The sequence below is a fragment of the Mobula birostris genome, chromosome 2 (assembly GCF_030028105.1).
Source record: "Mobula birostris isolate sMobBir1 chromosome 2, sMobBir1.hap1, whole genome shotgun sequence".
Taxonomy (NCBI): domain Eukaryota; kingdom Metazoa; phylum Chordata; class Chondrichthyes; order Myliobatiformes; family Myliobatidae; genus Mobula; species Mobula birostris.
The window spans coordinates 165,717,080-165,741,074 of NC_092371.1; the positions used below are offsets into that span (position 1 = coordinate 165,717,080).

At 45.4% G+C, this 23,995-nt stretch overlaps 2 protein-coding genes across 3 annotated transcripts in view; both read right to left on the reverse strand.

Moving 5' to 3' along the window:
• epm2a (EPM2A glucan phosphatase, laforin) overlaps positions 1-5,472 on the reverse strand; it is a 35,353-nt gene extending 29,881 nt beyond the window's left edge. For both annotated transcript variants that reach the window (XM_072250831.1, XM_072250822.1), the window contains exon 1: positions 5,223-5,472. In XM_072250831.1, the coding sequence (XP_072106932.1) occupies positions 5,223-5,463 (241 nt within the window). In that variant the 5' untranslated portion in view covers positions 5,464-5,472. The remainder of the gene's footprint in view (positions 1-5,222) is intronic.
• Positions 5,473-9,434: 3,962 nt separating this feature from the next.
• selenol (selenoprotein L) lies at positions 9,435-23,779 on the reverse strand. Its single transcript, XM_072278146.1, has 9 exons — positions 23,634-23,779; positions 21,209-21,287; positions 18,104-18,157; positions 17,418-17,463; positions 16,292-16,416; positions 13,902-14,016; positions 13,562-13,684; positions 12,721-12,852; positions 9,435-11,207 (listed from the first exon to the last, which is right to left on the reverse strand). Exons 1-6 carry the CDS (start codon positions 23,743-23,745, stop codon positions 13,944-13,946), a joined length of 489 nt encoding a protein of 162 aa, XP_072134247.1. The 5' UTR covers positions 23,746-23,779; the 3' UTR covers positions 9,435-11,207; positions 12,721-12,852; positions 13,562-13,684; positions 13,902-13,943.
• Between the last annotated feature and the right edge of the window lie 216 nt (positions 23,780-23,995).

Consider the following 23,995-nt stretch of genomic DNA (forward strand, 5'->3'; position numbering starts at 1 on the left):
CACAAAAATGAAACTCAATATTGTACATGCTGACATAAACAGTACATGCTTTGTTAATAAATCTATTTTGTTCTGTAATATGTTCTAATTCAACTGAATTCCTTGTGATCTTGTACATCCAACAGAACAGAGATAAGGAGGAATTTCTTTAGCCAGAATCTGTGGCATTCACTGCCTCAGATGCCATGAAGGCCAGGTCAATAGACAATAGATGCAGGAGTAGGCTATTCGGCCCTTCAAGCCAGCACCGCCATTCACTGTGATCATGGCTGATCATCCACAATCAGTACCCCGTTCCTGCCTTCTCCCCATATCTCTTGACTCCAGTATCATTAAGAGCTCTATCTAACTCTTTCTTGAAAGCATCCAGAGAATTGGCCTCCACTGTCTTCTGAGGCAGAGCATTCCACAGATCCACAACTCTCTGGGTGAAAAAGTTTTTCTTCAACTCCATTCTAATGGCCTACCCCTTATTCTCAAATTGTGGCCTCTGGCTCTGGACTCCCCCAACATCGAGAACATGTTTCCTGCCTCTAGCGTGTCCAATCCCTTAATAATCTTATATGTTTCAATCAGATCCCCTCTCATCCTTCTAAATTCCAGTGTATACAAGCCCAGTCACTCCAATCTTTCAACATATGACAGTCCCGCCATCCCGGGAATTAACCTTCGTGAACCTCCGCTGCACTCCCTCAATAGCAAGAATGTCCTTCCTCAAATTTGGAGACCAAAACTGTACACAATACTTCAGGTGTGGTCTCACCAGGGCCCTGTACAACTGCAGAAGGACCTCTTTGCTCCTATACTCAACTCCCCTTGTTATTAAGGCCAACATGCCATTAGCTTTCTTCACTGCCTGCTGTACCTGTATGCTTACTTTCAGTGACTGATGAACAAGGACACCAAGATCTCGTTGTACTTCCCCTTTTCCTAACTTGACACCATTCAAATAGTAATCTGCCTTCCTGTTCTTGCCACCAAAGTGGATAACCTCACATTTATCGACATTAAACTGCATCTGCCATGCATCTGCCCACTCACCCAACCTGTCCAAGTCATCCTGCATTATCTCAACATCCTCCGCACATTTCACACGGTCACCCAGCAGTGTGTCATCTGCAATTTTGCTAATGTTACTTTTAATCCCTTCATCTAAATCATTAATGTATATTGTAAATAGCTGCGGTCCCAGCACCGAGCCTTGCGGTACCCCACTAGTCACTGCCTGCCATTCTGAAAGAGACCCGTTAATTCCTACTCTTTGTTTCCTGTCTGCCAACCAATTTACGATCCATGTCAGTATCCTACCCCCAATACCATGTGCTCTAATTTTGCCCACTAATCTCCTATGTGGGACTTTATCAAAGGCTTTCTGAAAGTCCAGGTACACTACATCCACTGGCTCTCCCTTGTCCATTTTCATTGTTAAATCCTCAAAAAATTCCAGATTAGTCCAGCACGATTTCCCCTTCGTAAATCCATGCTGATCCTGCTACTGCTATCCAAATGTGCCGCTATTTCAACCTTTATAATTGACTCCAGCATCTTTCCCACCACCGACGTCAGGCTAACTGGTCTATAATTCCCTGTTTTCTCTCTCCTTCCTTTCTTAAAAAGTGGGATAACATTAGCTACCCTCCAGTCCTCAGGAACTGATCCTGAATCTATAGAACATTGGAAAATAATTACCAATGCATCCACAATTTCTAGAGCCACCACCTTAAGTACACTGGGATGCAGACCATCAGGCCCTGGGGATTTATCAGCCTTCAGTCCCATCAGTTTACCCAACACCATTTTCTGCCTAATGCGAATTTCCTTCAGTTCTTCCGGCCACTATTACATCTGGGAGATTGTTTGTGTCTTCCCTAGTGAAGACAGATCCAAAGTACCTGTTCAGCTCGTCTGCCATTTCCTTCTTCCCCATAATACAGTCACCCGTTTCTGTCTTCAAGGGCCCAACTTTGGTCTTAACTAATTTTTTCCTCTTTACATAACTAAAGAAGCTTTTACTATCCTCCTTTATATTCTTGGCTAGCTTGCCTTCATATCTCCTCATATTGCCTTTTTAGTTATCCTCTGTTGCTCTTTAAAAATTTCCCAGTCCTCTGGCTTCCTGCTCATCTTTGCTATGTTATACTTCTCTTTTATTTTTATACTGTCCTTGACTTCCCTTGTCAGCCACGGTCGCCCCTTACTCCGCTTAGAATCTTTCTTCCTCTTTGGAATGAACTGATCCTGCACCTTCTGCATTATTCCCAGAAATACCTGCCATTGTTGTTCCACTGTCAGCCCTGCTAGGGTATCTTTCCAGTCAACTTTGATCAGCTCCTCCCTCATGGGTCCATAGTCCCCTTTGTTCAACTGTAATACTGACACTTCCGATTTTCCCTTCTCCCTCTCAAATTGTAGTTTAAAACTTATCATTAGTCATTGGGTATATTTAATGCAGAGGTTCTTGATTAGTCAGGGCATCAAAAGCTACAGGGAGAAGGAAAGAGAATGGGGTTGAGAAGCCAAATAAATTAGCCACGATCAAATGGCAGAGCAGACTCAATGGCTGAATGATCTAATTCTGCTCCTGTAGATTGTCTTATGGTCTTATTAGTGATAGTGGCTATACATCTGAGCAAACTGTAAAGAGGACAATATCTTATGTCCATTGTTATTCTTTATTTCAACTGATTCTATTTTTTGTTCATGTTAGCCAAGATTATTCACCATTACTGTCCTAATGTACATTGTCATCAGCACTGGCCTATCTCCCTTTCCATTCAGCCTGTACACAACGAGGTCCTACAGCACCCCCCCCCCCGTCAATGCCAATCATCAAATGCCAATGTAAACTGATCCTTGGTCCCATGTGCCAGTTGTTGCCCTGCAGCCACTGGGCTCCTGGGCCGGTTTCACTCACCTCAGCACTGAACTGGCTCCAGTAGCAGTGGGCTGACTTCCGGGAACATGTGTGTGGTGTGTGTGTGTGTGTGTGTGTGTGTGTGTGTGTGTGTGTATGTGTGGTGGTGGTGCATGTGTGTGGTGTGTGTGGTGCGTGTGTGGTGTGTGTGGTGCGTGGTGTGTGTGTGTGTGGGTGCGTGTGTGTGTGTGGGTGCGTGTGTGTGTGTGGTGTGGGTGTGTGTGGGTGCGTGTGGTGCGTGGTGCGTGTGTGTGGTGCGTGGTGTGTGTGTGTAGTCTGTTTCTGGTGTGTGTGTGTGTGTGGTGTGTTTCTGGTGTGTGTGTGTGTGTGTGGTGTGTTTCTGGTGTGTGTGTGTGTGTGTGTGTGTGTGTGGTGTGTGTGGTGTGTTTCTGGTGTGTGTGTGTGTGTGTGTGTGGTGTGTTTCTGGTGTGTGTGTGTGTGTGTGTGTGGTGTGTTTCTGGTGTGTGTGTGTGTGGTGTGTGTGTGTGTGTGTGTGTGTGTGTGTGTGTGTGTGTGGTGTGTGGGTGTGTGTGTGTGTATGTGTGGTCTGTTTCTGGTGTGTGTGTGTATATGTGGTCTGTTTCTGGTGTGTGTGTGTGTGTGTGTGTGTATGTGTGGTCTGTTTCTGGTGTGTGTGTGTGTGTGTGTGGTGTGCTGTGGTGTGTGTGGTGTGTGAGTGAGTGAGTGTGGTGTGGTGTGAGTGAGTGAGTGAGTGAGTGAGTGAGTGGTGTGTGTGTGGTGTGGTGTGTGGTGTGGTGTGTGTGTGTTTGTGGTTTTGATTGAGTTTCTTTCTTTTTCTTTTTTTGCCTGCAGGAAAATGAATCTCAAGGCTCTATATAGTATACATACTTCGATAATAAGTTTGAACTTTCAGCTTTACTAGCACTAGCTAGCCATCTTTACATGAAGCACCCCAGATATTTAGTTCCCAGGCTGGGTTACCCAGCAATTATGTCCCTCATGGCCATTTGATCAAAACTAGATTTATTTATGCTATCAGTTCGCCTATCTTGTTACAAATACTTGGTGAGTTCAAATTATTGGTTGTTAATTTTGACTTTCAATATCTTTTCAATACTTTGACCATAGTTTCTGCTGTTACTTTGTTCTTCCTGGCTCAATCTGCTCATTCTAACTCATACTGTTACCCTGTGGCATTTTTTTTAGGGATACAGTACAGTAGCACAACGAGACCATGACACCCAACTGCACCCCTGCGACTGATTAACCTACTAACCCAGCCGTCTTTGTGGGACGAAACTGGAACATCCAGAGGAATCCAGTACAGTCTCAGGGAGAACATACAAACTCCTTACAGACAGCAGCGGGTCGCTGGCAATCAATATCAGCTGCAGGTTTCTGTGTTTCCCCTCACCTGAACCCTGCCAAGCTCTGTGTGACAATGTTCTCAGTATTAATTAGTGCTTATCAGCAGGGTCAATGTTGAGTCAATATGCAGTCCATTGCCATCATTAATCAGTGACTCGTGCACTGTCCATTCCCAGTGCCCAAGACCAGTCCCTGCTCAGTGGCAGTCTATGCCAGAGTTTAATGCCAAGTGCCCAGCGACAGCATCTAACAACAGATTATGTCCATTCACTGTGGTCAGTGCCAATCTGTATGCTACAAAATTGGCCAGTGTCCATCTCTGCCCCAGAGGCAGAGTCCCATAACAGTGCCTCCAGCCAATCAACACCCAGTGAGTGCACCCAGTTGCAGTAAGTGCAGTGATGGTCTAATCCAATGCCCAGTGTCAGCCAGTGGCTTGCGACAGTTAGCTGGTAGCAATCAATGTGCAGTGATAATCTATGCCCAGTGATCCAGCACCAGAATAGTTCATTATATGCCCAGATCAAGCTGGTGCATGGCAATACTGCCCAGTGACAGTGTCCAGAGGCAGTCACTCTCCAGTGTCAGTTACCACTAAGGATGGTTCAGAGGCAGTCAGTCAGTGCACAGTGACAGTCAATGCCCCATGACGGTGTTCAGTGACAGGGTGTTCACAGTATACAGCGTGAATGCTCAGAGACCGTATCCAGAGAAAAGTCGATGGTCAGTGAGAGTCTCTAAGCTCCCCGATAGGCTGCACCCAGCGACAGTGCCCATGGAGCCGATGCCAGTGAAGGTACCCACCAGCAATCTGCACCAAAGCCTACGGTCAGGAGCAATAGCCAGAGTTGCCATCGCCCAGTGACAGACAACACTCACGTCCAATCAGCACCCGGCGCCCCGGAAGTCAGTGTCCGGAGACAGTGGTCAGTCTAGTGATCGTGGGGCGCCGGGCGCCGGTCAGTCCCGTGTCCCTCACCTTCCCAGATGAACTGGCCACGGATCCGCTTGCCGAATTTGAACCAGAACCTCTCGGCGCAGCGCTCTTGCAGCACCACCTCGCCACACCAGAAGGAAGGCTCGTTCACTGCGCTGCTCGCCGGCTGCATCGGCACCGCTCGCTGCGGATCCCAGTGCCCCAGCTCCGGCCTCGACCCGCACACGAACAGCTGGGCATCGTGGTCAGCCAGCGTCACCACCACCCCGAACCGCAGCAGCATTGCGTGCCGACAGTGCCCGAGGTGAAACTAATAGCGGGCTGGAGGGTCACTCCAACTCCACCCTCCTCTCGCACTCTCACTGGGCTGTCCGGAGGCATTGAACTCGCTCCACGGCCAATGGGCTGTGAGGGAAGCTCGGCCGGCCGCGCACCCAAAATAACCGGAGACACGGCAAGATCGTATTTCGGTTTCATCAACATTCAGCGCAAACACACTGCACCCCCCTTCCAACTGTTCTGTATGACCCTTGGATCTTCATTTTCCAAGCTCCACACAGGGAGCACACACAAAATGCTGCTGGGACTCAGCCGGTCAGGCAGCATCCGCGGACGGGAATAAACAGTCGACGGTTCGAGCCGAGACCCATATAACCGGGACTCGGGTTATTGCTTTGAGAATTTGTGTCTGGTACTCCCGCTGCGGCCTCCTCTACATCGGTGAGACTAGGCAAGGTCATTTGATTCCAGACTGTAGCTGTGATAGCAATGCCACCCCCCACCTCTAACCTCCCTCCCCCCACTCCCACATCTAAACCCTGGAACATTCAGCAACCGTTGCTGCCCTTGTGACAGGCCAGTCTCTGCATTGGCAGCATCATAGTCCCATGTACTGACCCATGCTCTAAGTTCATCACCCTTCTGGATACTTCTTGTATTGGACACACTTCAACTCATCCCAGGGACTGGGATGTTTCGTGGATAATTTCTATTTTCTAAATGTTTATAGTCACCGGTGGAAATCTTAAACACAAAGCTCAGGATAGATTTTAAATAAACAAGAATATTGTGTTCTCTTAAACACATCTCTGCTATTTTCCCCCACCACTGTCTGATAATACTCTCCTCAAAGTAAAGATTTTTCTCCTGTTCCCTTTTGATTGAATTGGTGGCTGTCATAATATTTTCAACCTCTAGATGCATACACATAAGAACATAAGAAATAGGAGCAGGAGTAGGCCATCCGGCCCATCGAGCCTGCCCCACCATTCAATAAGATCATGGCTGATCTGTCCGTAAACTCAGCTCCATTTACCTGCCTTTTCCCCAGAACCCTTAATTCCCCTACTATGTAAAAACCTATCTTAACTGTTTCTAAATTATATTCCATCTGCCAGACCTTGGCCTACTCACTTAACCTATCTATATACCTCTCCACATCCTCTGTACAATTTGTTTTTCCACTCAGTTTAGTGTCATCAGCAAATTTTGCTATGCTACACTCTGTCCCCTCTTCCAAATCATCAATGTAAATGGTAAACAGCTGTGGGCCCAACACCAACCCCTGCAGTACCCCACTCACCACAGACTACCAACCAGAGAAACTCTCTGCCTTCTATTGGTTAACCAATCCACTATCCATGCCAATACACTTCCTCCGTCTCCATGCATCCATATCTTATTTACAAGTCTCTTGTGCGGCACCTTATCGAACGCCTTCTGGAAATCCTAGTCTACGACATCCACTTGTTCCCCTCTATCCACTGCACTCATTATGTCCTCAAACAACTCCAGTAAGTTTGTCAAACAGGACCTGCCCTTTCTGAATCCATGCTGCATCTGTAAATAGAACCACTCCTTTCTAAATGTTTCACTATTTCTTCCTTAATGACAGCTGCAAGCATTTTCCCAGCTACAGATGTTAAGCTAACTGGCCTATAATTGCCTGTCTTTTGTCTACATCCTTTTTTAAAAAGCGGTGTGACATTTGCTGTAATCCAATCCGCTGGGACCTGCCCAAAGTCTACAGAGTTTTGATAAATGATTACCAACGTGTCTACTATAACGGGGACCCCAACCTTTTTTGCACTGCGGACCGGTTTAATATTGATAATATTCTTGCGGACCGGCCACGACCCGGGGGCGGGGGGGTGTTAATCAGGACCGGAATAAAGGTGATAAGTCACTTATCACTGGCTAATACACTTAATTTTGCTTCTAAAAGGATTTATCTAACGAATTTAATATTAAAAACACAGCACATATTTTCCTCACATGAATTTAGCGATAAGTCAATTATAAGTCAAGAGGGGGTTCCTTATGTCCAGACTATTCCGCAATTTAGTTTTCGTTGCATTCATTGCAGAAAACTCTGCTTCGCAGAGATATGATGTTGGAAATGGAAGCAAAGTTTTCAGTGCTTTCATAGCTATCTCATGATATTGAGCCTTGACTTTGATCCAGAATGCCGGCAGAGATGTTATGTCAAACAAACTTTTCAGCCCACCGTCATTTGCAAGCTCAAGAAGTTGATCTTCTTCCCGCGCTGGCATGGATGATTCACCAGGGACATTCACAAATGGGTCACGGACCCATTCCTTTGCACGTCTTGGGCCATTTGCGGTTGAGAAGTAACGATCGAATTCTGTCAACAGCGAAGATAGGTGTTCGTGCACCAGCTGTGAGCCTCAGTCTCTCCCAAATTCCCAGCTAATTTTGGGAATATGTCAGATATGCTCCTGTCCACTCGCCGTCCTCACAGTTCCAGTTTGGCTTTGAAAGCAGACACTTTATCTGCCAACTTGAAGACAGTTGTCATTTTTCCCTGAAGTGACAAATTGAGTTCACTGAGCAGTTGAAGATGTCACACAGATAAGAGAGTTTTGCTATCCACTCCTCGTCACTGAAGTGTGCTGCCAGTGGTGACTTTTTTCCTGAAAGAAATCTCTGTAGCTGCTGTCTTAACTCAAAAACCCTGGCCAGGGCTCTCCCCCTTGATAGCCACCTGACTTCAGTGTGAAAGAGGTGTTTGTGCTTTGTAAAGCTGCTCAAACAGAGTTAAGAGCTTTTGCTTTGATGTGATTGATAACTTCAATAACATCACTCAATACGCTGTTAAGATCAGGTGACATTTTTCGGCTAGCCAGCATTTCCCTGGGTGTGACACAGTGTGCAGACTGGCATTCAGGAGCAACCTCTTTGACTCGGGTAGTGAAACCAGACTCGTTAAGCCGTTCCAACAGCTGTGCTTCGATGTCCTCCGCTATGTCATCGATTTTCCTTGAAACTGTGGTAGCTGAAAGAGAAACCTGTGCCATCTTGTTAGCTGCAGCTTCTCCCAACAGTTCACGACACATGTCCTTGGCAGCAGGCAGAATCAATTCTTCACCAACAGTGAAAGGCTTCTTAGCCTTAGCAATACAGCTAGCCACTAAGTACGATGCTCTCAGAGCAGCAGCATTTGTGGAGGTGGTGTCTCTCAGCACTTCCTTCTGTCCCGCTTGCTCAAGTTTACTCCGCTCAAGAAACTCCAGCGGGTTTGTCTTTAAGTGCAGGGTGCTTGGACTCAAGGTGCTGAAGCAGTTCTGAGGGCTTCATTGCCTCATTAGACCATTTGTCTCCACATATCACACACGGGGCTTGGAGCGTGCAAGTCACCGGTCGCAATTAAGCCATATTTTATGTATGACTTGTCGTAGTTTCTGTTGAAAGAAGCATTTTTTTTTTGCAGTCTCGTCCTCAGCTGTCTCTGCGTTATCATCATCGTTAGGCCTTTTATGTCCTCTACTGTCTCTTCCAAAGAAACTCTCAAGCGACGTTTGTTTTTTACTCATCAAGTAGTTGTAGGTTAATGACCGACTGATGACCTCACGTGCGTTCAGGTTCAACAGTGGGCGTGACAGCGAATGAGGAAAGGTGCAGCCGACTCATATCGTTTCCTCGCGGCCCGGTGGTTGGGGACCGCTGTACTATAACCTCCGCCAATTCCTTCAGCACCCTGGGATGCATCCCATCAGGACCAGGGGACTTCTCTACCTTCAGGCCCTCAGAGCTTAAAGAGCCTGGTAGTGGAGGTACCGAGTGTTGTGCCTGTAGGTACCACAATATCACTGGGAGCTGTATACCAGCGAGAGAGAGGAGAGATGTGTGGGTGGGAGAGATGACAAGAGGGAGAACAACAGTGTGAGAGACTTCCACGTCCTAAATGGATGACTTTAAATACAAACTAAAGAATGAGCCACATCTCTATCCCATACAGAGGTGTTTATTGCCTTGCAGAGAAAGTTTCATTGACCATTACAGAAGTTGGTTTGCTGCACCCAAATTCGTTGTATTCGATTTTCATTTGAAAAAATAATTCCATCCTTCACAACCCGCGCACCTTCAAGATGACGCTCTGTTTAAAGGCGAGGTCTCTGTCTGTTCTATAGTTACATCGAGTGGTGCCATTCAGATAGTCTGAGTGACAGCACCACTGTCATCCACATAAAACAGGCTGAGACCTGGCCCCCCTTCTCACTGCTCTCTACCTCCCACCAAACACACTCAGACCCTGACAATTACAAGGAGGAAAAAAACCCAAACTTCTCAACGCCAATCGAAAGAAAATTTAACTCATCCTTTCCCAGTGTGATTCTAGCACACAGAGAGAACAGAACAAGAGGTCATAGGTTAAGGATGAAGGGTGAAATATTTAAGGGGAACCTGAGGGAGAACATCTTCATCCAGACGGTGGCAGGAGTGTGGATGGGGGCTCAACTGTAGCATTGAAGAGAAGCTTGGATGAGAGGGGTTTGGGTGTGGGTAGATGGGTCTAGGCAGAAAAAGAGTTCAGTACAGACTAGATGGGCTGAAGGATCTGCCTCTAAGACGGTCATGTCCTAAATTTATTTTTCTGGAAGCATATATCTTCCTCTTAAAACCTCTGGATGTAAAACAAAAGAAATATTCTGAAGATACTTCACAAACAAGAGAAAATCTGCAGATGTTGGAAATCAGAGTAACAGCTAAAATGCTGCCTGGCCAGCTGAGTTTCTCCAGCATTTTAGGTGCGTTACTGAAGATACTTAATTCCAATTCACCCCAGCCATTTCACATTAAGGGACAGATGATCACTCCAGATGTGTGATGTTGCCTCGCCAACCCCAGCCTTACCGCACCAAAAACACCCAATTGATATTCCACCATAACCTGTGAGCAGGTGATCCCTTCTTGCCCAGTTACTGAGGAAACAAAGTCAATCCAATTCTGTTCTGCAGATAGGTTGAACGAACTAGGGCCCTTCTCTCTGGAGCAAAGGAGGATGAGATAAATTGATAGAGGCATACAAAATGAAAAGACGCATAGATCGTGTACAGACTTTTCTCCCCCAAGGTGGAAATGGCTAACATGATGGAGCATAATTTTAAAGTGATTGGAGGAAAGTAAAGGGGGATGTCAAGACAAGTCCTCTAATACAGAGAGTGGCAGGTGCATGAAATGCCCCGCCAGGGGCAGTAATAGAGGCAGATACATTAGACATTTAAGAATTTCTAGGATAGGCCTGTGAATGATGGAAAATAGGAGGGCTATGGGGAAGAGAGGGGTTAGATCGATTTTAGAATGGGTTAAAAGGTTGTCACAACATGGTGGGCAGATGAACCTGCACTGTGCTTTAATGCTCAATATTCAATTCTACACACAAGCTTCTCTTGAATATCCGTGGAGCTCCCGTTCCCATTTAGAGCCAAACAAGTCAATGGAGAAAGCAGAACTCTTACTGTGTTAAGGCATTAGACTTGTCACTTTTCATTTGCATGTTATGTTGAATTGCATAGATTAGTTTAGCAAAGAACAGGAATATAGAATCAACGTTACTAAAACTACAGCTGAAGATTTTTCCCTTCCTGCAACTTCTCACACTCTACAGAAACTGCTTTATCTCATGGCTTTCAGTATTTCTGCCACGTTAGGTCGATCAGTTGGTTTGGCACTTGGGTGGAAGAAAATGATGGTCCCTTGTTGATCCAATCCAAAGTCACCACCAAGCTGTTGGGGAGAAGAATAAAGAAAGACCCTTCTCAATTTAAGAGTGATTAAAGATCAGTTATGTCACATGTACATTGAAACAGAGTGAAATGTGTTGTTTGTGTCAATGACCAACACAAAGGCCGTGCTGGTGGCTGCCCATGTGTCACCACGCTTTCCGACAGCAATGTGTCCATAACTCACTCACCCTAACTCGACGATTTTGGAATGTGGGAAGAAACGGGGGCACGAGGAAAGCCACACGGTCACGTTGAGAACGTACAAATTCCAGTGGGAATTGAACCTCAGTTGGAGATTGCTGCTACTGTAAAGCGTTACACTAACAGCCATGCTACCTGAACCAGGTGGCAGTTTGGGGAGGCTCTATAATGCCTGTCAATCTGAAGTACAATTATAAAGTGCCCCCACAGGACTGCGGTGGACCCTCTGCCCTGATTGCAAATGAAAGCAGATGATGCTTCGTTCTCATTGCAGTTGGGCACGGGGAGTAAAAGTATTCAACCAAAGTGACACCAAGTTCTCAATGAAAGAAAACAGAAGAGTACAGCACAGTCCAGGACCTTCGTTGACCTCTAACCTACTCCAAGGTTAATCTAACCCTTCTCTCTCTCATAGCCCTCCGTTTTTCTATCATTCATTCATATGTCTATCTAAGAGTCTCATAAATGTCACTAACGTAACTGCCTCTAATACCACCCCTGGCAGTGTGTTCCATGCACATCTATCACTCTCTGTGTAAAAAAAACCTCCCTATACTTCCCAACAATCACCTTAAAATTATGCCCCCTTCTATTAACTATTTCCACCAGGGAAAAAGTCTCTGGCTTTTCATTCCATGTCTATGCTTCTTGTCATCTTGTACACCTCTATCAAGTCTCCTCTCACCCTCCTTCGCTCTAAAGAGAAGAGCCCCTTCTCACTTAACCTAACCTCGTAAGACATGCTCTCTCATCCAGGTAGTCATGGTTCTTGAACTCAGTTGCCCAACTAATTAAGACCAACACACCAGACACCTTCTCAACAACCCTATCAACCCGCATGGCAGCTTTGGAGGATCGCTCCGTTCCTCCGCACTGCTAAGAATCCTGCCATTAACAGCGTACTCTGCCTTCCAAAGTGAACCACTTCACACTTTTGTGAACAGAACTCCATCTGCCACTTCTCAGCCCAGCCCTGTCAATATCCTGTTGTAACCTACAGTAGCCTTTTACACTATCTGCAAACCAATTTGTCCATTTTCCACAAACTGCAGGGGTCCCAGAGCAGATCCCCATGGAATACCACAAGTCACAGACCTCCAGGCAGAATAGGTCCCATCGATTGTCACCCTTTGCTTCCTGTGGGCAAGCCAGTTCTAAATCCACGCAGCCAAGATTCCCTGGATCCCATGCCTCTTGAAAGGTGATATCATTTTTCAAACGCCGATTTAAAACATCAAGTATATTCTGGAGAGTGGGATGGAGGTGTGAATGAACTCTTTACCTGGTTGGTTAATAACAAGCACTGAACTAACCTGGTGCACATCATCGGGGTGTGTGCTACTTGGTAAGAGTCGATTGCTGACTATTTGTTCAGCATAATAAGTAATCACATCGATATTCCAGACCTTCTGAATGGACACTCCCAATCCAAACGCATGGTACAACTGGAAAAGACACAGACAAGATGCCCATTTTGACTCAGTGCTAACTCGCTATTTTAATATAATAAAATTTGATTTCCTGTTCAAATCCACCCATATTCTATGGAGGGGAATAAAGAGTCGGTGTTTTGGGCGGAGACCCTTCATCAGAACTGGAATGGAAGGGGACGGGAGCCTGAAAAAGAAGGTGGAGGGAGGGGGAAGAGGACAGGCTGGTGGGTGCTTGGTGAGACCAGGTGAGGGGGAGGCAGGATGAAGTGAGCTCGGAGATGATGGGTAGAATAGCTGATAGGAGAGGCGAGTGGACCATGAGAGAAAGGGAAGGATGAGGGGCATCAGAGGAAAGTGAAGAGAGGGGAGCCAGAATGGAAAATGGAGAAAGGACAGGAAAGGAATGGAGGGTTATGGGCTGAGTGCAAGTCAGTGGGACTGGGTGAGAGTAAGAGTTCAGCACGGACTAGAAGGGCTGAGATGGCCTGTTTCTGTGCTGTAATTGTTATATGGTTGTATGGAAAAGGGGGAGGGAAAGCAATTACCGGAAGTTAGGGAGATTGGTGTTCATGCCGTCAGGTTGAAGGCGGAATATGAAGTGGGGAGCAATTTGGGAAACTCTAAACGGGTCGGCACTGGCTTGGTGGGTCAAATTACCCGCAGCTTAGGATCACCGTATCTATTTGGGGACCCAATGAAAACACTCAAAAGTGCAAGTCACCTGCCGACTGGGATCCAGCAACATGTCATAGGGGCAGTTAGTCTCCTGAAGCCACTGAACAGCTCCATCCCGACACCCAAACGCGACCAGCAAGACCTTCAGGGGCACAGCATCCAGGCAGCTCTGTGTGAAACACAACAACCTCTCAATAACTACACCACCAATAGACTCAACGGAAAAAAAAACACCACGAAGCAAAATTCACAGGACCCATATTAATACAACTGATCTAACTTTGAGGTTGCCTCTGTTAGAAATAGCCAGAGAACTTAACACGGTGCACAGCCTTAAGTTGATCTGAAGGATTCAGTGGGAAGGCTACGAGGAAGAGGAGCCGTACCTGGCGTGCCTGCAGCTCTGCCAGGTGATCTCGTCACGGGAGTCAGGCAAAGTGCCTGAGCAGGACCAGCAGCAGCTTCTTCTCATCCTGCAGCAACTCACCCAGTTGAATTTCTCTGAAATGCAAACCGGAATGAGGAGAGATTAGAAACCCAGCCTGCTTAACCCACACAGCACTGGACTTAACTTTATTCAGAGGGAGTTCATTCTGCAGGAAAAGACCACATTCATACGACAGAGCACCTCAAGGGAGCAGTGGGGAAAGGATCAATGGAGGGATTAGAACAGTACAGTGTAGGACAGGCCCTCGGCCCACAGTGTTGTGCCGACACCTTAGCCTACTCCGAGATCAATCTAACCGTTTCCTCCCACGTAGCCCTCCATTTCCCTTTCATCAATGACCTAAGATTCTCTCAAATGTCTCTCACACATCTGCATCTACCACCATCCCTGGCGTTCCTTGTACACTTAACTCTCCATGTAATAAAAACCTACCTCTGACACTCCCCTACTTTCCTGCAATCACTTTAAAATTATGCCCCTTGTACTAGCCCTTGGGGGGGGGGGGGAATCACTGCTTGTCCACTCTATGCCTCTTAATATCATATAGACCTCTATCAAGTTACCTCTTACTAATCCAAGTTGAAAAGCCTGAGCTCGCTCAACCTATTCCCATAATACGTGCCCCTCCCACAAGGGCAGAAGGACTGAAGTGATGGGCTGATGGAGTGTTAGAGCTAATTGGAAAGGTGTGATTATGGGGCTAGGAGGCTGCAAAGGGCTGAATGGCCTACTCACATTTGTGATTGCGTGAGTATAGTTTTCTTTCTTTCTTTTTCAATCTTTTTATTAATTTCAAAATATAGAAACAAAACATAGCAATAATACAGATAATATAAGATGTATTGTTACATTTAAAAAAAGAGTAATTGCAAAACCAAATAGTGGAAATTATCAAAACTCCCATACATGTAGAACTGATCACGGATAATATAAAGCAAAAAAAAAGGAAAAAGACAAAAAAAAGAAAAAAAAACCCATCCCAAAAGAAAAAAAAACTAAACTAAAAGACTTGGGCAAAACTAACAACTTAAAAATGGAAAAGAAGAAAACCTCAGCGTCGACGATTCCATTCCCCTCCAACAACAGTACAGAGAGATAAAACAAGTTTGGAAATGATCAAATTACATCAAATGAAAATGCTGAATAAATGGCCTCCAAATTTTTTCAAACTTAATAGAAGGGTCATAAACTGCACTTCTAATTTTCTCCAAATTCAGACACAGCATAGTTTGTGAAAACCAATGAAATACTGTAGGAGGGTTGATCTCTTTCCAATTCAACAAGATTGACCTTCTAGCTACTAAAGTAAGAAATGCAATCATCCTTCGTGATGAAGAGGTTAAATTATTTGAGTCTATCATTGGTAATCCAAAGATAGCTGTAATTGGATGAGGTTGTAAGTCTAGATTTAGGACCGTTGAAATAATATCAAAAATATCTTTCCAATATTTCTCCAACAAGGGACATGACCAAAACATGTGAGTTAAAGAAGCAATCTCAGACTGGCATCTGTCACATATTGGATTAATATAAGAGTAATAACGAGATAGTTTATCTTTGGACATATGAGCCCTGTGAACTACTTTAAACTGTATCAACCTATGCTTAGCACATACAGAGGATGAATTCACCAACTGAAGAATTTTTTCCCATTTTTCAGTCGGTATATTAATCTCAAGTTCTCTTTCCCAGTCAGCTTTAATTTTATTAGAGGCATCAGGACATAAATTCATAATTATATTATATACAATTGCTATTACACCTTTCTGAGAAAGATTTAAGTCTAAGATTTTTTCCAAAGTGTCCATTGGATATGGGTGTGGAAAATTAGGAGAGACAGTAATTAAAAAGTTTCTAATCTGTAAATATCTAAAAAAGTGAGATCTGGGTAAGTTATATTTATTAGAGAGTTGATCAAAAGACATAAAACAGTTATCCAAGAATAAATCACGAAAAGATATTATACCTATGAGTATAGTTTCGAATATGTAATCTTCTTCAACAACTAATTAATAGCATGAAACACAAGAGGCATAGATGCTGGAACCTGGAGCAACAAAGACCTGCTGGAAGAACTCAGCAGGTTGGGCAGCAGCTGTGGGGAAAAAAAACAAATTGTCGACATTTCAGGTCAAATTCCCGGACAAATCCTTTCCACCCACAGATTCCGCTCAGCCTGCCGAGTTCTTCCAGCAGGTTGCCTTAGTTGTTTGTTGTAACTCAGCTTGCCAAGTTATGAACGGGATCTTTAGGCAGCTACTGAGCCAGTTTACCTGGAGTATATCTGGGATTGTTACCTCATGGCATTGAGTATGTACAATCATTTACCTTTCAGTTCTTACATCAGTGAGCACAAGGCCTCTAGGCACCTGTGTCCCCATTGTCAGCTGGGCTTGGAAAGAATGAGCCTTCATTCGGCTATCCACATCACCAAGGAAATCATTCCACTCCACCTAAAGATTAAAGAGCAACTTAATTTGTCACACGTGAAATCATTTGGTGAAACGCGTCGTTTGCGGCAATGACACAGTCTGACAATGTGCTGGTGGCAGCCCTCAAATACCACCATTCTGCCCACAGTTCACTAACCCTAATTGTTTGTCTTTGGAACGTGGGGGGAAACTGGAGCACTTGGAGAAAACCCACACGGTCCCGAGGAGAAAGTACAAACTCCTCACAGCTGGTGGTGGCGGGGATTGAAGCCAGATCGCTGGTGCTGTACCGCCCGGGACGTCCACCTCCGCTAAATCCAGAAGTGAGGTTGGAAGCCGGTTTAAAATCCACCCAACCCAAATCCATCCTCTTTAGGACATTGAAATCCACATCCTTCTGGGAAGAATCATTAGCAAGCAATCTTCCGACGTCTGGCGCAGTAAAACGCACAGCGCTAACCATTACACTCCCGTGTCAGCACTGTAGTTTCATTTGTCACCGGCAGCTGCCAACAGCTGTTCTGCTGTGGGATGGGCCAGTTTACAAGTTTAATGTTAGTGGAAATAGATTTTGTACCAACATTAAACATGACCAGGAGAATCCAGGCACTGACAAAAAATGCAGACAGCTCCCTCCTTTGATCCAGTGTTTACGGACTTTGTGCCCATACCACCAATCAGTGGCTACAATGTCAACACTAGCCTGACCATGGCCTTGGCACTCAGAAAAAAATCTTCAATTGAAGCAAAAGTCAAGTGGGGGCAGCACTGTGTAATTTTAACCCAATCTGCCTCTGGGTAAACCAGCACTGAACACTGAATTCATCCTCTTCATACAAATTTTACTCTCCAGTGAAGTTGATCTAGGGCTTAGGCATGGAAAACACCTTCCACACGACTGGAGTTAGGATCACCTTGATATCTGTAACTCTAGTGAGATGTTACGTAGAAAAATACACATAACTCTACATACAAACTATGTTCATGACTTGAGTAACATAGAATGTAATAAGCAGAATTACCTCAAACTCCAATAAGTCCTCGACCTGATCCTGTACAGAGACAGAGCTGTTGGATACAAATAAATGTACCGGTTTAGCGGCCCAAAGGGTTTTTGAATTTATTCCTCCCCCATCCCAAATTGAAAGCCATCTGATCTCTACAACAGATTAATGGGGGGGGGGGGCGGGTGGAGGAAGAGGGGAGAGGGATATACAAAGCATCAAGAGTTATGGCACCAAGGCAGGTGGAAGGAAGTAAGATGCAGGTCAGACATGATCTCTCTGGATTGTGAAAATGTTTTGAGAGTCTGAAAGATCTCCTGTTGCTACAAGACATAGTATAGGAGCATAATTAGGCCATTTGGCACATCAAGCCTTCTCTACCATTAAATAATTCCCAATTCTTTGTCCACCCTATTCGCTCATCTTCACTCTGTAAGCCCTTTGCCCCCTTACCAATCCTGACCCTGTCAATACACCCAGTGACTTGGCCTCAACAGCTGTCTGTGGCAATGAATTCCACAGAATCCCCACCCTCTGGCCAAAGAAACTCCTCATCTTCTGTTTTAAAGCAACATCCTTTTATTCTGATGCTGTGCCCCCTGATCCTACGTTTTACATTCTCAATGGTCCTACAGAAACAAAACACACTCTAACACTCAGAGATTTACACAATTAAATATAACTGCTCAACCTGAGATACTTACTGGTAAAACCTTTTGAACAGATCTTCAGTATCACTTTGCTTCTGCACATGTAAACTTCAAGGGGGAAGAAAAATGTCTTGATTAGCTCTAACAGAAAAAAATAACCAGGCTGATTTTTTAATCTATTGAGGTTTTTATTAAATAGTTTGACTTAGATATTCACATAAAAGTTGCTGGTGAACGCAGCAGGCCAGGCAGGTCGAAGTTTTGGGCCTGTACCTCTTCCTAGAGATGCTGCCTGGCCTGCTGCGTTCACCAGCAACTTTTATGTGTGTTGCTTGAAATTCCAGCATCTGCAGATTTCCTCGTATTTGTGACTTAGATACTCAATTACTTCGCCTTAGTTGGGGTTTTCTTAGTCACAAAATTGAGCTTTTTGGCCATCAGACTAAATGCTATGTTTGGCGTAAGCCAAACACTGCACATCATCAAAAACGCACCATCCCTACCGTAAAGCACGGCGCGGCAACATCATGCTGTGGGGATGCTTCATTGCCACAGGCCCTGGAAGACTTCTGAAGGTAAAGGGGAAAATGAATGCAGCAAAATACAGGGAAATCCTGGAGGAAAACCTGATGCAGTCTGCAAGAGAACTGCGACTTGGGAGAAGATTTGTTTTCCAGCAGGACAATGACCCCAAGCATAAAGCCAAAGCTACACAAAAAAAAACAAAGTTAATGTCTTGGAGTGGCCAAGTCAGAGTCCAGACCTCAATCCAATTGAGAATTTGTGGCTGGACTTGAAAAGATCTGTACACTCATAACCTCCATGCAATCTGGCAGAGCTTGAGCTGTTTTGTAAAGAAGAATGGGGAAAAATTGCAGTGCCCAGACGTACAAAGCTGATAGAGACCTATCCACACAGACTCAAGGCTGTAATTGCTGCCAAAGGTGCATCTACTGACATGAAGGGGGTGAGTAATTATGCAATCAATTACTTTGCATTTAATAATTATAATAAATTTAGTCCAATTTGAAGAAATTTGTTCTCACTTTGACACGCAAGAGTGTTTTCTGTTGATCAGTGTTAAACAAGCCAAATGAAATCCACTGTGATTCAATGTTGTAAAACAATAAAACATAACAACTTCCCGGGGGGGGGGGAATACTTTTTATAGGCACTATATATTAAAGCTGTAAAGCTGTCTGGAAATTTCTAAGATTGTGGGCGTAAATATGTATTTCAAAGTGCTAAGTTCAAAGTAAATTTATTATCAAAGGACATTTATGTTACCATATACAACCCTGAGATTAATTTTCTTGTGGGTATTCACAGTAAATACAAAAACACAAAAGAATTGGGTTTTATAGAAGCATAATGTACAATGGAAGATAGAAAATGCCTGTCAAAAGGGCAATGTTACAATTGTTATGGGGGAATTTTGATATGCATGCAGATTCGGAAAAATCGGGTTGGTGCTGGATCCCAAGAGGGGGAATTTGTAGAATGCCTATGAGATGGCTCTTTAGAGCAGTTTGTGGTTGAGTCCATTAGGAGATCAGCTATTTCGGATTGGGTGTTGTGCAATGAACCAGAATTGATTAGAGAGCTTAAGGTAAAGGAATCCTTAGGAAGCACTGAGTTCTATATAATATGTAATATAATAGAACTCACCCTGCATTTGAGAAGGAGGGTTAAAATCAGATGCATCAGGATTACAGTGGAGTAAAGGGAATTACAGAGGAGCTGGCCAAAATTGAATGGAAGGGAAAACTAATGGAAGGGATAAATAACAGCAGAGCAGCAATGGCTGGAGTCTCCAGGAGCAATTCATAAGGTGCAGGATAGATACATCTCAAATAAGAAGTATTCTAAAGGCAGGAAGATGCAACTGTGGCTAACGAGAGAAGTCAAAGCCAACATAAAAGCCAAAGAGAGGGCAAATAATAGAGCACAAATTGGTGGGAAGTTAAGAGTATTGGGAAGCTTTTAAAAACCAACAAGGAAACTAGAAAAAGTCATAAAGAAGGAAAAGATGGAATATGAAGGCAAGCTAGCCAATAATATTAAAGAGGATACCAAAAATGTCCTCAGATCTATGAAGTGTTAAAGAGAGGTAACAGCAGATATCAGACTGTTGGAAAACGACGCTGGAGGGGTAGTAATGGGGTACAAGGAAAATGGCAGATGAAATTAATAAGTATTTTGCATCCGTCTTCACTGCAGAAGACACTAGCAGTATGCTAGATGCTCGAGAGTTTCGGGGAGCCAAAGTGAGTAAAGTTGTCTTTACTAGGGAGAAGGTTCTTGGGAAACTGAAAGGTCTTAAGGTAGATAAGTCAACTGGCTGGACCAGATGGTATATACCTCAAAGTTCTGAAAGAGGTAGCTGAAGGGATTGTGGAGGCATTAGTAATGATCTTTCAAGAATTAATGGATTTTGACATGGTGTTGGAGGACTGGAAAATTTCAAATGTCACTCTGCTCTTCAAGAAGGGAGAGAGGCAGAATAAAGGAAATTATAGACCAGTTAGTCTGACCTCAGTGATTGTGACAATGTTGGAGTCGATTGTTAAGGATGTGGTTTCGGAGTACTTGAAGGCACATGATAAAAACAAAGTCAGCATGGTTTCCTTGAGAGAAAATCTTGCCTGACAAATCTGTTGGAATTCTTTGAAAAAATAACAAGCAGGCCCACAGTATTACAGGAAAGATACAAGCATAGATAAAGCATTGGCTGATTGGCCAAGGGCAAAGAGTAACAATAGAGGGAACCTCTTCTGGTTGCCTGTTGGTGGCGAGTGGTGTTCCAAAGGCTCTGGGCCTATACACACTGGAATTCAGAAGAATGAGGGGGCATCTCAATTAAACCTATTAAATGTTGAAAGGCCACAATAGAGTCGAGGGGTGGGTGGGCGGGGGTGCGGATTGAACAGCCTTACTGTTTGAGGAAAATAACTGTTTTTGAGTCTGGTGGTCCTGACGTGGATGCTACACAGCCTCCTCCCTGATGGGAGTGGTGCAAACAGTCCCCGAGCGGGGTGGGTGGGGTATTACAATACAGTCTTAACTTGAAACATCCTAAGCAAGAATGGTACTCTAAATATTAGGTTTTATTCTCCTTTACAACTCGGCTTTGGTACGAGGGAACTGACTGTTACTTACTTGTTGAAGAAGTTTGCATAGAGCCGAATCAGTTCAGCCAAAGAGCCTATCTTCTGGGAGACAAATTCATGGACCTTCTCTGAAAAACAAATGCCACAGGAGCATAGCGTTTAGTAACAGAAGTTCAACAAGGTTTGGGGCGCTTTAAGAGCCAGCAGCATTGCCGTTAGCGTGGTGATATTACAGCTCAGGGAGTTGAATTCCGGTGCCGCCTGAAAGGCGTTAGTGGCGTGAACCGCACGGGTTTCCTCCGGGTGCTCCGGTTTCCTCCCAAAGTCCAAAGACGCACTGGTCAGTCGGTTAATTGGTCAATGTAAATTGTCCTGTGATTAGCCTTGTGTTAAAAGGGTGGGTTGCTGGGTGGTGTAGCTCATTGGGCTGGAAGAGCCTATATCTCCAAATTAATAAAAAGTGGGATTAAAAAACACACATGGATGAACTCAGCAGCTATGGAGAGGAATGGAGAGCTGATATTTCTGGCTGAGACCCTTCATCAGAACCACTGTTTAAAAATCCACAACACTGTGACACCACAAAGGCAAGGAATATTTAGCCTATTTCTAACTGAGCTGGTTCTAAGACGTCATAAATTTGGTCACTTCTTTAAAAAGTAAAATTAGCTGAAGTGTGAAAACCAATTCACACAATGCGGCTAGCATTTCGGGGATGAGGTCAGTCCTAATGACGAGACTCGGCATAAAACATCGTCTATTTATTTCATACTGCCTGACCTGTGAAGTTTCTCCAACGTTGGCAGAATCCTGTGTTTGTGTTTTGATAACACAAACAACAGGAATTCTGCAGATGCTGGAAATTCAAGCAACACACATCAAAGTTGCTGGTGAACGCAGCAGGCCAGGTGATGTTAGGAAGAGGTACAGTCGACGTTTCAGGCCGAGACCCTTCATCAGGACTAAAGCTCCATCCCTCCCCCTCCTGTCTTTTCCTATCATTTTGGATCTCCCCCTCCCTCTCCCACTTTCAAATCTCTTACTAGTTCTTCCTTCAGTTAGTCCTGACGAAGGGTCTCGGCCTGAAACGTCGACTGTACCTCTTCCTAGAGATGCTGCCCGGCCTGCTGCGTTCACCAGCAACTTTGATGTGTGTTGTTTGTGATTTGATATTTATTTGTTACTCCACTGCCTCAAATGGGTCACTTTTTCACTTTTGTTTCTTCTGCCACCTGAACTTGACATGTCGCAACAGAAATTTGCTGTGTGCAAGTAAACAAGGGACACCAAAGGATCAGCTTTCAGTAATGACTATTGCCAATGCACTCTCAATGAGGAATTATGCCAGCATCACCATTAGGTGGCGCTCCCTCTCTGCTCTGCAGCTCTTCACCCTTCACAACCGTCACCAGTGCTTTACATTTCCTCAACACAAGATCCTGCAGATGCTGGAAACCCGAGGCAGAACACTCAGCAGCGCTCGAAGAACTCAGCAGGTCAGGCAACATGAATAAACAACTGACGTCTTTGGGCTGAGACCCTTCTTCAGGGGTGGAAAGGAAGTGGGAAAACACCAGAAAAAGGTGGGGGGGGAGCTGAAAGTGATGGGTAAAGCCAGGTGGGTGGGAAAGGTAAAGGGCTGGAGGAGAAAATAGGAGAGGAGAGTGGACCATGGGAGAAAAGGCAGGGGAAGTGATAAGGCAGGTGAGGAGGGATCAGAGTGGGGAAGAGGAGGAAGGGAGGGGGAAGTAAAAAAAAATGCCAGATGGCACTAAATGGGCAGGTGTAGCATTTCCATCACTTGAAGAGGTGGGCGCCAGGAGTAAGATTAGTGGGGAGGGACAAACGGACAAGGGAAGTAGAGGGAGTTCCCTGCAGAAAGTTGGGGGGGGGTAAAAGATATGTTTAGTGATAGAATCCCTTTGGAGATGCACAAGTTGTGCAGGATGATGTGTTTATGGGGTGGTCGGTGTGGACAAGGGGAATTGTATCCCTGTGAAAGCAGTGGGAAGATGGGGTGAGCGCGGATGTCCAGGAAATGGAGGAGATGTGGGTGAGGGCAGTTTCTCAACCACCTGGCTTCACCTATCACCTTCCAGCTGGTCATAGCAAGGAGGAGGAGAGGACAAGTGGAGAAAAGGTGTGGAGATAGGATGCAGATGGAGAAGGAAGATAGTGTTAATGGGACAGGCAGAAAGAAGGGAGTGGAGGCTGGGGTGAAGACAGGGAGACGGAGGATGTCGGTGGGAATGAGGAAAGAGCGGGGGAAAGTATCAGGTTGGGGGATGGAGAGAAGGGGCGACTGAAAGGGAAGGGGAGATGGGGTGGGGGAGGGGAGAAGAAGGGGTACCGTCTCTCTCGACATGTTGATGCAGGGCCGGCCGCATGTTTCAGGTTTGAGCACCTCTTTCTCCGTCCCCCTTCCCGTCCCGTCCCGTCCCGCCCCGCCCCGCCCCGTCCCCCGGGAACAGCACCTCCGGCGCTCTCCGCCCTCGCCGCCGCCAGGATCCTCCGGCCACCCTGCGACAAGTCCTCGAGAGCCCGCAGCAGCTCCGCTTCTCCCGGCACCGGACCGCACTCCTCCATCGCTGCTGCCCCGCTTCGCTCTGAGCCGCGCCGAGCAGCGGGGCGGAGGGCGGAGGCTCGGGGAGGGAGGAGTTGCTCTGCCTGTTGAGGTGGCGAGCTTCACAGCCGGGGAGAGAGGAAACACTGGAATACCTGTAGTTTGTTCCCGATTTTTATTTTTTTGTCCAAAGATTCGGGCGTCCCTGTTAAGGTCACCTCCCTTGAGGTGGTGGTGGGATGGTGGGGGAGCAACTTGTGGAGAGTATCCCGA